The 14,390-nt window shown below is 45.4% G+C and overlaps 1 protein-coding gene across 1 annotated transcript in view; it reads left to right on the forward strand.

The window, feature by feature from the left end:
• The window catches only part of LOC125686405 (uncharacterized), a 354,680-nt gene extending 340,669 nt beyond the window's left edge, over positions 1-14,011 (forward strand). The window contains exon 3 of the mRNA XM_048930344.1: positions 13,251-14,011. Coding sequence (XP_048786301.1) covers positions 13,251-13,979 — 729 coding nt within the window. The 3' untranslated portion in view covers positions 13,980-14,011. The remainder of the gene's footprint in view (positions 1-13,250) is intronic.
• Positions 14,012-14,390: the final 379 nt, after the last annotated feature.

The raw sequence follows: 14,390 nt of genomic DNA on the forward strand, positions 1-14,390 counted from the left end.
GCCTGTAATGCCAAATAGGCAGCCAATAACTGTTTGTCAATCATACTGTATCTTTCTTCCGCTCTGTGCCAAACATGAGACCGGAAACCAATGGGGGTCCGAACAGAGCTCTGGCGTTGCCACAGGCCCCAACCAAAGCCGTCTTGAGTAACATGAACGTCCTACTCAGCTGGGAGGGTAGGATCGAATATACCCAATGCCTGGGCTTGTTTAACTGCCAGTTTCGCTTGTTGGAAAGAATCCTGTTCTGTTTTCCCCCAGTCCCATAGCTGCCCCTTTTTTGAGAGTCTGTATAGTGGCATTAGCAGCTGCACTAGGTGAGGTGCAAAGGAACGCCAGTAACCCAATATACCTAGAAACTCTTGCAGCTGCTTTGATGTTGTAGGGACTGGGAACGCCTGAACCTTATCTGTGACAGCACTGGGTAGCACTCTGGTCTTTCCTGACTAAACCACCCCCAGGAATTTTACGGACAGGCCTGGACCTTGCAATTTCTGGGGGTTTATAGCCCATGCCCTCTGTTGTAAATAGGCAGTTAATGAATCTGCTGCCTGTCCTACTGCCTCCAGTGAGTCGGATGTCAGCAGGAGATCATCAAAAGAATGATATAGGTTAACGTCATCAGGTTTTCTCCAATCAGCCATGTCACGCACCACTAGATGATGACAATACGTTGGTGAATGCACGTACCCCTGTGGCAGGACCTGAAATGTCCACTGCCTGCCTCCGCACGTAAACGCAAACTGATCTTGTGATTCCTCAGCAATTGGGATACTGAAGAATGCATTCGCTAGATCTAGGACACAAGGGTTTATATCGCCCTACTCAATGCGTCCATTAGGGAGGCAACATTGGGTACGGCTGCATGAATAGGTTGCGTGACCTTATTTAATTCTCTGTAATCTAACGTCATTCTCCATGTGCCATCTGACGTTCGCACTGGCCATATGTGGGAGTTATACGGGCAGCGTACAGGTCTTATAATGCCCACTTGTTCTAATTCCTACACCGTTCAGTGTAGGAGTCTACAGCCTAATGTCAGTAATCTGGCACGGTTTCGGCAGGCAAAGAGGCCCATATTTAGCATGGCCTCTTAAAATTGCCTGCCCAACCCAGATACTGATACATCTCTGTCCAAGTCTGAACTCTCCCACAGTTGTTTGGAGAGCCAGACCCCATAGAATATCTAGGCCCAGGATGTTTTCTTGGACTGGGGCAATAGACACCTTGTACTCCCGGGGTGGGAGACACCCAACCCCCAATTTCAACCATGTTTGGGTGACAGGAATAGTCTGTCCCCCAAAACCACCAATCATCACTCTGTCCCCATCAAATTTCCCCGGATCTCCATAGATAATTGATGTTTCTACTCTGGAGTCTACTACTGCCATAACTCTCTGAAAATTTTTTCGGAACCAATAAATCGTTAATTCTACATAGGGCCTCCAGTCCCATCAGGAGGCCCGACAGGGACTAACATCCCTTCTCACGCTATGAATTGTGCTAGAGCCACTTCTTCTACTTCTGGTGGCTCAGGCATTGTGGCCCGAGACACCTGAGGAGGCTTTTCTTTTTTTCCTCTGTATTGGGAACAATAAAATCCTCTAGGTTCCATGTTGTTCTTGGCACCCTCTCTATAACCCTCACCCTTGATTTCTTAAGGTAGTTCTGGAATTTTTGATTGTCCTTTAGTTGTCTCCAGAGCTGGAGAAGGACACGGTTGGGCTGGCAGTCAATCTTAGCCAATTGGACCCCAGCCCGAATTAAATCATTAAACATTTGTTTTCAGGATACCCTTATCGGTCTCGATCAAGGAGCTCAAGTAGCCGGCATTTTGGTTTTACTTACTGGCAAAACCTCTGCTTCTTCCAATAGGCGAATAATGCACCTAGTCCGCAAACGTTCTGTTCCTCCCAAGTTGGCTGGTAACTGGGCAGCCTGCTGGACTACGACTTCTGAGGCCACAAGGGGATTTAATATAGAGACTAGGGTACCATAGAGATGGGAGGGAGCTTGCTGTAAAATTAAATCTCTCATCCCTGCTGAAATTTGACCATATCAGGGCCATCAAATGTGTCTTCATTGATCGCCTTTCTTACACCCAGTTCACGGATATCATTTTGAAGGTCCTCCATGGAGGACCACATGCTTGTATGTAAAGCTATGTCCAAATTATTCGACCTTACCATACGACAGGCCACCATTAACCATTGTAGTAATGAAAGGTTTTCATCAAGGTATAGATTACCCACATATAGCCTCAGTCTGAGAACAGGACGGACACTCATGGCTATTTCCGGGCCTTTCTCCAAGACACTTTCTGCCCCAGAATCCCACAGTCTCAATAACCAAGCCAGCACACTTGCTCTAGGTTTCTGCCAAAATACCTGTACTAAATCCATCAATTCTGTTGCCATTTATGGCCGGGCTGTTACATGTAAATGTGTCTGAGCAGGGGGCCACTGATCAGGCAGCAACCCTGCCGGTCTGTCCTGCACTTCTTCTGTTTTCAGGGTTATGACAGGATGGACTTCTAGAGTATCAGCCAGAATTGGATATTCAAGATCTAATTCGGATTTTTTATTTTCCTGATCAACGAAGTCTGTTGATTCAGTAGTCTGGTCATCGCCTATTGAAATGTTACAAACTTGGCCTACGGGAAGATGTAGAATTGGCTTTTTCCCTGTTAATACGTGAAGTTCGTGCTCCAGTTTCTCAATGCAGTCTTTCAGAAGCTGCTTTTCAGTTCCTAAAGTATTATTTCTTATTTCCGCATGATTTAAGGCACTTAATAGTGGCCATGCCACCATGGAGGCAACCAGTCATCTTTCTTTAGTAATGAGAACACCCTTGCTAAGTCCTTGAAAGTAATCTGCCATGCAATATGGGGAAATATAGCCCATAACACTTAAGGGACCCCATTTTTCAATGATATCTGCTAACTCATAACAGGGGATCCCACAAATCCTGGGATCTGCCCTGGAACCATTTTCTTTAGACAAGTATTGCTCTCGCTCTTGATTCATTTATCCAAATTCCAAAGAAAAGACATGATGTTAATTTAAAAATAATAATTTAATAGTATATTTGGCCTGCCTGGCTCACCAAGCGTATAAGCAAAGAAAATTAAGCTGTAATAACCACAAAATAAACAAGAGAGCTTGGCAAAGTGGACTATGAGAATAAAAGAGAATAAATGGAAGACTTAACTTTATCCTACGGCTCACCCACAAAACAGCAGTAAAAGCGATCAACATAAAAAAAACATTCCCAACTCGTAGCCAGCTCTTAAACAGGTCTAGAAGGGGTGGAGCCTGGCTCCCCCCCTTCTGGCAGCACAGGTGAATTGCCTTCACCTGTGCTCCTCTGGCTGACTCATGGCTCGCCTCAGGTGATCAATCAGAGGTTCAGGCAGTGACTCAGCAGTTCCCATACAACCCTGACAATAAAGGATGAAGAACAGATAAATCCTGAGGTGTGGTGTACCTCTGATTCGATGGGGAAATTGGATATTGCCCCTTTTGAAGTAACCATTAAGAACCCAGAGATCCCTGTAAGGATAAAACAGTACCCTATTTCACAGGAAGGCCGACAGGGACTCCAAACACAGATTGAGCGATTAATAGCAAGAGGCTTGTTAGAACTCTGCATGTCACCATTCAACACACCTATACTACCTGTGAAGAAATCCAATGGGTCATATAGGCTAGCGCATGACTTGAGGGAAATAAACAAGCGAACGGTCACCTGGTTCCCAGTAGTCGCCAACCCTTATACTCTATTAAGCCAATTAACACCAGAACTGAAGTGGTATACAGTCATAGACTTAAAAGATGCATTCTGGGCCTGCCCCCTTAAGGAGGAATCTAGGAATTACTTTGCCTTTGAATGGGAAGATCCCCAGACTCACAGGAAACAACAGTTAAGGTGGACAGTGTTACCCCAAGGATTCACCGAATCACCTAATCTGTTTGGTCAAGCACTAGAACAGGTACTGGGCACTTATCAAGCAGATCCCCAGGAAACCTTAGTGCAATATGTAGATGATTTGCTCCTGGCAAGGGCAGACAAGGATGCAGTCCGAAAAGAAAGTATTAAGTTATTAAACTTTTTAGGCCTAAAAGGACTAAAAGCATCAAAGTCAAAATTACAGTTTACAGAAGAGGAAGTAAAGTATTTGGGACACTGGATAGCAAAAGGAAACATTATTTTATATATATATACACACACATTATTATCAACAGTAGCTGGTCCTTTGATTTGGTTGATGTTAGTTCTAACCTTTGGACCCTGTATTTCTAATAAAATAATCACCCTAGTAAAAAGCAGACTTGAAGCGGCACATTTAATGTTGATCAGAAAACAATATGAACCATTAGAGGAGGAGGAGGTCAATGAGACCCTTATCCTTGAGTTGGCTCGGGAAGCCGTTAATCGATTTGATTAACAAAATAGGAAAAAGGAAAGGGGGGAATTATAATAGGAGCAATCTGTTGTTTGTTAATCAAATCATTTGTAAGCTTATCACTAGTAAGCTGTAACAACAGCAGGGGCCAGTTTCCTACTGCAGTGTCACGGAGTTGACCAGATCAATCTATGTCCGTGACAGGGGCGACAGGCCTCTGCCCTTCCCCCCCACCCCAGTCCCACAAAAATGGGAAGGAAGGAAGGGAGGAAAAGAACAGCGGCAACAATCTATGGAGGAAAACTTATTTTACTATAATATTGAAATACAAGATAACACAGTAGATACAATTTAATTGAAATTGAGATTAATAAATCAGACAAGATAAGTGAGAGAGAGAGTTCCCGGGACCGATTCAAACCTGAAAAGCATGGAACGGCTAGCAAAGCACACTCCAGCACCCACTGCAAGGCAGCAAAAGAGCGCCCCCCCCACCCGGAAGGGCCAGATCCCGTGACTTCTGTAAAGTACAGGGATAGGTAGCTGGGATTGGGGCAGTGACACTTCAATACCCCGTACACTACATGATAGAATGTGGAATACTGAAACCATAAAAACATAGAACCATGACATACAGACATCCGGAAACACCAACAAACAAAGCACTTTAAGGTATGGACCCCAGGACTTACACAGCTTTAATGATGCCTCGTAAGGATTATGAACGGATGTATTGCAAAGATCCCATGCCCTCCCACCTGACAAGACAAAGGACAGCTGCCTAACTAGAGGACCATGCCTGCACAATAGATATTGTGAAGCCATGAACACTGGATAGTGAAGTGTATGAAGACTATCAGCTTGAAAGGGAAAGCGCACGCCGTTGCTGGAGCAGAGACTCCCCAGCCGCCCAGCGCTGTTTTGCTTACTTTCTTGCTTTAATAAAAGACTATTTCCAGAATATATAATTGGGTTGTTCCATTTGTTTGGCATAATATAAAACAGTACCAAGCCCTTGCAATGCCTTAGTTGTTTTGTCACCCGGAGCTGTGTTATTTGGATGAAGGTGCAACAACGGGTACCCAGCATTACTCATACCCTTTATCCTTGCATTACCCTTGTATAGTATCTTAGGATATCCTATTTTCTCAGGCCATCCTACTTGTGGCTTCTAACAGATCTGCAATTCGCTTTATTGCACTCTTTGTATAATTTGTAAATCTCCATTGATTATAACAGATATAGTTAATCCAATCTACATTCTTGTTGATCATCACTCACCAGGACAATGGCTCAAACCCTGCAACAGTTCGATTTCTTGCCTTAAAGTCATCAGGGACAACAAGAAAAGTTTAAATCCTTAGCTTGCCCACATACCAAACAACACTAATATGCAATGAAGTTTTTCTTCAGAGATACATAAGTATTTACATCAAATGCTGCACTCATCAAATCAACATTTCTAACAATTACAAGAGCCCACATTTCTGTCCTTAGATTCACAATTTTAAGGGTCCAGCTGACTTCAATTCTCATTGTGTTTGAGGGACCTTCTTAACTCTAGTATTATGTAACCACAAAGCTTTTACTGTTGTGTGGGATGTCAGCAGCACCTGGAACAGACCTACCCAGCTTGGTTCCAGGAGCAAATCTGAAAGAGATCTGCTACACACATATTATCAAGCCATATCAAGGCCTTGGACTCTCGTTCCTAGAACCAATTTCTCTTTTTCTCAAAGCTACTCCAGTAGACTTATCACATACTCAGTATTTTGCTCCCTGCTTGGGTAGAGATCCCTATCTACATCCCAGAAGGAATGGCTAATTTCACAAACAACTACATCCCAAATGGAATAGCTAATTTCACAGGCAACACGATGTTCAGACCAGACTCCAGGTTTTCTTCTCAGTTTATCAAATGTTTTTTGAATCTTAAATTAATACTCATGCTTGTGTGTGTGTCATTAAGCTCTCTGATCGTATTCATAATTATGAATAATAAAAGAAAAAAGTCTCCTCCAAAACCAGAGAACGATAACTAGCAAAGAATAAGGAAAGGTTTAAGAAAGGTCTCAGAAGCATAGGGACCCACAGTGTCATGGGATTTCAGTCTTGAACACCTGTGGGATCCTGAAAAACTAAACCAGATTTTGAGCCAGGGACAATGTGGCTTACATAAATGTAAGGAGATACAACTTATTTGGGGTTTGGCTTGTGCTTACCATTCCCTATATAATACTGTAAAATCAAGATATTATAATCACAATATAAATGTGTAAAATCAATAGATATCAAGACATTATAACTGCAATATAATCAAGAGAATTAGGCCAAGTAGACAACGATCACAAAAAAGAATAACTGGAAGAGCTTACCCTTTAGCTGAGCTCACCACAAAACACAAAAACAGAAGATCTCCAAAAAAGATCCATCCCCTTTGGTAGCCAGCTCTTAAATAGGTCTAGGAGGGGTGGAGCCTGGCTCCCCCCCCCTTCTGGCAGCACAGGTGAATTGCCTTCACCTGTGCTCCTCTGCCTGACTCATGGCTCGCCTCAGGTGATCAATCAGAGGTTCACACCGTGACTCAGCAGTTCCCATACAAATACCATTCGGGAAAGAGAGAGTTTTCGAGCTGAGGTTCAAGCCAAAGGGGAAAATCCCCAAGTCAAATCTAATCAATCACAGGAGACACCAGTAATGATACCAGTTGCTCCTGTAGAAGGCAAGAAATGGAAACGAGTGTCTTTGTGTCTTGAACGAAAAAAAGAACAGGAGAAGAAGAAGGAGGAGGAAGTGGAGGAAGATCCAGGCGAGGGGCCCTCCACAGAACCACCACCTTTGCGAAAGGCAAAAGGAAAAACTAAGAGATATGTAGAAGAGAGCGATGAGGAGGAAGTCTCTATTACTACTCGTTGGTCTCTAAAGATGACTGAAATCCAAGGTTCAAGAAAGGAGTTTACACGACGCCCGAATGAAACTCTTGTTTCCTGGTTGGTTTGCTGTTGGGACAGTGGGGCCAATAGCTTGTTTCTAGATGGTAATGAAGCTCGCCAACTAGGTGACATTGCTAGAGATCCAACTATTGATAGAGGAATTAGTCGATGTTCAGATGAGGCTGCTTCTCTCTGGGAACGAGTGTTAATAGCCGTAAAGGAAAAGTATCCCTTCAGAAATGGCTTGAAGACTGCAATGAAAAAAAGAGATATAGTTGAAAAAGGTATCCAGTATTTGAGGGAAATAGGCGTGGTGGAAATGTTGTATGATCGTAACTTTGTTCCTAACCACCCTCGCCAAGACCACAACCCTAAAAAAGTGAGGATGACGCCTGAGGTATGGCAGAAACTCGTGACAACAGCACTGGACAAATATTCCGCTACACTAATGTCAGCGTGTGACAGATACCAAGAAGAACAGAGAACACCCTTAGTCTACGAATTAATTCTTACGCTCCAAAACTATGAACAATTGCTATCCCCAATTCATGCTGCTGTTGCTGCTGTCTCAAAAGTAACGGACCAACTGAAACGCGGGAGCAGATGTCTCAACTGATTAACCGTGACAAACCTGTAGCAGTATGTCATGGTTTTATGATTTTTGGTCATCAGTATTCCACACCATAACATCATGTAATGCACTGGGGGTGGGGTTTGATATCTGCCGGATGTTCGTCTGTCGGAGAAGAGCTACTTTTCCCCAGGAGACTTTGCGGTCAGCAAGGGGATATAACTCCAAGCAAGGTCACCTGATCTTTCTTCTTCACCTGCTCTTCGCTGTCTGCGCTTCGCTATCTGCGCTTCGCCGTCTGTACTTCAGTCACTCAACTGGACTGCACTTCTCACCCCAGCATTGTGGTGAGGTCTATACAATTCAAACAGACTCTCTCTCTCTCTCTCTCTCATTGTATTTTACTAATACTATATTTAGTAAAATCATCTGTTCCACCTCAGATCAGTGCTGTTGTTTTCAAGTATTTTGGGGTCCCCTGCTTCCCCTTTCCCAGAGGCGCGGATCCGCAGATCCCTCCGCCCTGCTGGTCACGGAACTGGGCCGGACCAGCCCATAAACCGTTGACATTTTTGGTGGAGAATGCGGGCAACAGTTGCTTTCTAGCTGTTTAGGCTCTCTGCCCTCGGAGAGTTTCGTTGGTAAAGCTTATCTGTTTCACCGCTACTCTCTGAAAACGTGACCTTGAAAACTCCAGGCGGACTGCCAGTATCGTAGAATATTTGTAAACTCTAAGCTTTACTATCTTGCCTCTGTAAAAAAATAAAAAAAAATGCTTTCTGTAGTGAAACTTACTCTTAAAGGGCTGCACGCTGCTGCCTCTTCTTTCCTAATGCTCAAAACATACTGGGCATTAATTAGGCTTGCCACCTTGCTCTATGGAGCAATCGGCATATACAATCAAATGAAAACATGGGTGGAAATACGGACCTGGCACGTTCGTACAATGTGGCTTACAATTCCGGAGACAGCTGCCAATTTTACAGGACTGGGATTTTTTAAGGTTTCCAGTTTCACCTTTCAGCCTGTAGTGCAGTTTTTGAATGAACACCTAGTCGCATTACTAATCTCCCTGAATGTATCGCTCATAATTTCACTCAGTATTAGTATTTATTATATTTTGAGGATGTCCTCCCCAAAACCAGAGAATACTGAGTGGCAGGGAGTGTGGAGAGGTCTGGGAAAGACTTTAGACAGATGGAAATCTTCAGTCTCATGGAACTTTACTCCAGAACACCTGAAAGACCCTGAGAGTCTAAACAGCTATTTAAGGCAGGAATGTTGCGGCTTGGGCAGTTCTGAGGAGGCACATATGATTTGGGGCCTGGCTAATGCTTATCGGGCCTTATTCAATACTATCCTGGAGAGAGAGAGAGCTTCTGAAATTGAAAGGGAGAGTCTCAGGGAAACAGTTCAAAATGAGCGAGAGAGTCTCCTGCTCCAGAGGAAAAACCTCCGATCTCAGAGAGATGCCCTCCGAATGGAAATAGACTCCCTGCAATCCAAACTTAACAATCTTCAATCTCAACAACACACCCTCCAATCTGAGCTAGATACTGTCATAATCGAACGAAACAAGCTCCAAGCTGAACTGGAGGATGAGAGCATTGGAACCGACCAACCTGATCAACCACAAGAGGCACCACAATCTATGTCAGTTGCCCCTGTAAGAGGACGGAAAACAAAGCGAATCTCGACTCAGTTAGAAGAGAAGAAAGAGGAAAGAGGTCCAGAGGAGTGGCTCCGAGGTCCAAGAGAAGCACCTCTGAGTCCAGGGGAGGGGCCCTCAGTAAGACCACGGTCACCAACACCTACAAGGGCAAGAAGTCCTGGAAGAGCAAGAGGTGAGCAAGATATTGTTACCTTTGTGGATCGATCTCTGAAAATGAATGAAATTCGAAGTCTGAGGAAAGACTTCTCACGCCACCCAAATGAGCCTATTGCTACTTGGTTACTTCGATGCTGGGACAATGGGGCCAACAGTGTGTGGCTAGATAGTAGAGAAGCTCGCCAACTGGGTGGCATTGCTAGGGACTCAGCCATTGACAGAGGTATTAGTACATGCCAGAACCAGGCCTTCACCCTCTGGAAGAGGATGTTGTTAGCTGTAAGAGAAAGATACCCCTTCAAAGATGATCTGATGCAAGAGAAGAAGAAATGGGCTGATTTGGAAGAAGGCATCCATTATTTGAGAGAATATGCTGTGGTGGAAACGCTACATAGCCCCGATTTCATTCCTGATGAGCCAGACCAAGAGCATGATCCCGAGAGAGCCAGGTGTACACCAAATATGTGGCGTACATTCACAAAGACTGCACCAGAAAGGTACGCCAGTACATTTGCAGCTATGTATGGCAGAGGGGAAAGAAGACCCCTTATAAATGAGCTGGTTAATAAGCTTCAAGACTTTGAGTTACATTTAAGCCCTCTACGAGCTTGTGTTTCAGCCATTGAAAAAGTAGCTGAAAAGCTGGACAGAATGGAGAACAAACAAGAAGATATAATAGATAAACTATCAATTATGCCTGATGCCGATGAATACATGGTGGTAACAGATACATCCAGTGAGGAACAGAATTCCCAAAACAGCCTACTTGAGGGGCTAGCCAACTTGATTTCCTCCCAGTCAGTGTCATCCAACGTCTCAGCTATCAAAAGAAGACGTCCTCCTGCTCGAACAAGTGACAACAGTAAGACCACGTCACGTTTTGTCTTGTGGCATTACCTACGCGACCATGGAGAAGATATGAAGAAGTGGCATAAGCAACCTACTCCAGCACTTCAAGCACGGGTAAAAGAGTTACAAGACAAATCAACCACCAAGGTGAACTTCTCCAGAAAGGTGATTGCTCCAGTTGCTGCAGACAACAGAGGTAAAAAATAGAGGGGCCCTGCCCCCAGCCAGGGGGGGGAAAGGGATAATAGAGTTTATTGGACTGTGTGGATTAGATGGCCTGGTACATCAGAACCACAGAAATATAAGGCCCTGGTGGATACCGGTGCACAGTGCACTCTAATGCCCTCGAGTCACCAAGGGACAAAACCAATTTATATTCATGGGGTGACAGGAGGTTCCCAAGAACTGACTATGTTGGAGGCCGAAATCAGCCTCACTGGTAAAGACTGGCAAAAGCACCCTATTGTGACTGGCCCAGGGGCTCCATGTATACTTGGTATCGATTACCTCAGAAGGGGATATTTTAAGGATCCCAAAGGGTATCGATGGGCCTTTGGAATAGCTGCTGTAGACACAGAAGGTGTTAAGCAGTTATCTGTTTTGCCTGGCCTATCAGAAGATCCGTCTGTTGTGGGGTTGCTACGAGTGGAAGAGCAACAGGTACCGATAGCTACAAAAACGGTGCACAGGCGGCAGTACCGCACCAACAGGGATTCCTTGCTCCCCATTCAGAAGTTAATTCGTCAATTAGAGAATCAGGGAGTGATCAACAAAACTCACTCGCCCTTTAACAGCCCCATATGGCCAGTGCGTAAAGCCAGTGGAGAATGGAGGCTGACGGTGGACTACCGTGGCCTGAATGAAGTCACACCCTCATTGAGTGCTGCTGTGCCGGATATGTTAGAACTCCAATACGAACTGGAGCCAAAAGCAGCTAAGTGGTATGCCACCATTGACATTGCTAACGCCTTTTTCTCCATTCCTTTGGCCAAAGAATGTAGGCCACAGTTCGCTTTCACCTGGAGGGGCATTCAGTATACCTGGAACCGTTTGCCCCAGGGGTGGAAACACAGCCCGACCATTTGCCATGGGTTGATCCAAGCTGCGCTGGAACAGGGAGGTGCTCCTGAGCACTTACAGTACATTGATGACATCATTGTGTGGGGCAACACAGCAAAGGAAGTTTTTGAGAAAGGAGAGCAAATAATCCAGATCCTTCTCCGTGCTGGTTTTGCTATTAAGCGTAGCAAAGTGAAAGGACCTGCCCAAGAAATTCAGTTCCTAGGCATAAAGTGGCAAGATGGCCGTCGTCACATCCCGACAGATGTGATCGACAAAATCACTGCCATGTCTTCCCCCACTAATAAGAAAGAGACACAATCGTTTCTGGGTGTAGTGGGTTTTTGGAGAATGCATGTTCCAAACTACAGCCTCATTGTAAGCCCACTTTATCAGGTGACACGGAAGAAGAATGATTTTGTGTGGGGTCCTGAGCAGCAGCAGGCTTTTGAGCAGATTAAACAAGAGATAGCCCGTGCTGTGGCCCTGGGGCCAGTACGGATATAACAGGATGTGAAGAACATCCTCTACACTGCTGCTGGAGAGAAAGGCCCCACTTGGAGTTTGTGGCAAAGAGCCTCAGGAGAGACCCGAGGCCGACCCTTGGGATTCTGGAGTCGAGCCTACAAGGGGTCAGAGGAGGGCTACACTCCAACTGAAAAGGAGATCTTAGCTGCATATGAGGGGGTTCGGGCTGCTTCCGAAGTGGTCGGTACTGAAACACAGCTCCTTCTGGCACCTCGACTGCCAGTGTTGAACTGGATGTTCAAGGGAAAGGTTCCTTCCACCCATCATGCTACTGATGCCACTTGGAGTAAGTGGATTGCACTGATTACACAACGAGCACGGATGGGGAACCTCAGCCGTCCAGGAATCCTAGAAGTCATCATGGACTGGCCTGAAGGTAAAAAGTTTGGAACACCACCAGCAGAAGAAGTATCACGTGCTAAAGAAGCCCCACCATACAATGAACTACCAGAGGATGAAAAGAAATATGCCCTGTTCACAGATGGATCGTGTCGTATTGTGGGAAAGCATCGCAGATGGAAATCTGCTGTGTGGAGCCCCACACGACAAGTTGCTGAGGCCACCGAAGGGAAAGGAGAATCGAGCCAATTTGCAGAGGTGAAGGCTGTCCAACTGGCCTTAGATGTCGCTGAACGGGAGAGGTGGCCAATGCTCTATCTTTACACTGATTCATGGATGGTAGCAAATGCCTTATGGGGGTGGTTACAGCAGTGGGAGCAAAATAATTGGCAAAGAAAGGGCAAGCCTATTTGGGCTGCTGACCTATGGAAAGATATTGCTACCCGAACAAAAAATATGGTTATAAAGGTGCGTCATGTAGATGCTCATGTGCCCAAGAGTCAGGCTACTGAAGAACAGCAAAACAACCATCAGGTAGATCGAGCTGCCAGAATTGAGGTGGCTCAAATAGACCTGGACTGGCAGAACAAGGGTGAATTATTTCTGGCTCGGTGGGCCCATGAGACCTCAGGTCATCAAGGGAGAGATGCAACATACAAATGGGCTAGAGACCGAGGGGTGGACTTAGCTATGGATGCCATTGTACAAATCATTCATGACTGTGATACATGCGCCACAATTAAACAAGCTAAGAGGATGAAACCTCTCTGGGAGGAAGGGCGATGGCAAAAGTACAAATACGGGGAGGCATGGCAGGTTGATTATATCACCTTGCCACGATCTCGCAATGGTAAGCATTATGTGCTCACCATGGTGGAGGCAACAACCGGGTGGCTTGAAACATATGCAGTACCCCATGCTACTGCCCGAAACACCATATTAGGTCTGGAGAGGCAAATCCTGTGGCGACATGGCACCCCAGAAAGGATTGAGTCAGATAATGGGACTCATTTTAAAAATTCACTTGTGGATACTTGGGCCACAGAACACGGCATCGAGTGGATTTATCATATCCCCTATCATGCACCAGCCTCTGGTAAGATCGAACGCTACAACGGGTTGTTAAAAACGATGTTGAAAGCAATGGGTGGCGGAACATTTAAACACTGGGAGAAGCATTTGGCAGAAGCCACCTGGCTGGTTAACACCAGAGGATCAATCAGTCGAGATGGTCCTACCCAATCCAGCTCCCTACATATTGTAGAGGGAGATAAGGTCCCTGTAGTACATGTAAAGAACATGTTAGGAAAAGCAGTTTGGGTTTTTCCTGCTTCTGGGAAGGGCAAACCTATTCGCGGAACTGTCTTTGCCCAGGGACCTGGGTCCACCTGGTGGGTGATGCAGAAAAACGGGGATGTTCAGTGTGTACCACAAGGGAATTTGATGTTGGGGGAGTGCAGTCTGTAATCCCATGTGTTAAGCATGATGTAGTGATGTAGAATAAGGGGTGGAAAAAATGTCAACGGTTTATGGGCTGGTCCGGCCCAGTTCCGTGACCAGCAGGGCGGAGGGATCTGCGGATCCGCGCCTCTGGGAAAGGGGAAGCAGGGGACCCCAAAATACTTGAAAACAACAGCACTGATCTGAGGTGGAACAGATGATTTTACTAAATATAGTATTAGTAAAATACAATGAGAGAGAGAGAGAGAGAGAGTCTGTTTGAATTGTATAGACCTCACCACAATGCTGGGGTGAGAAGTGCAGTCCAGTTGAGTGACTGAAGTACAGACGGCGAAGCGCAGGCGGCGAAGCGCAGATAGCAAAGCGCAGACAGCGAAGAGCAGGCGAAGAAGAAAGATCAGGTGACCGTGCTTGGAG

Source organism: Lagopus muta, chromosome W (assembly GCF_023343835.1).
Source record: "Lagopus muta isolate bLagMut1 chromosome W, bLagMut1 primary, whole genome shotgun sequence".
NCBI lineage: Eukaryota > Metazoa > Chordata > Aves > Galliformes > Phasianidae > Lagopus > Lagopus muta.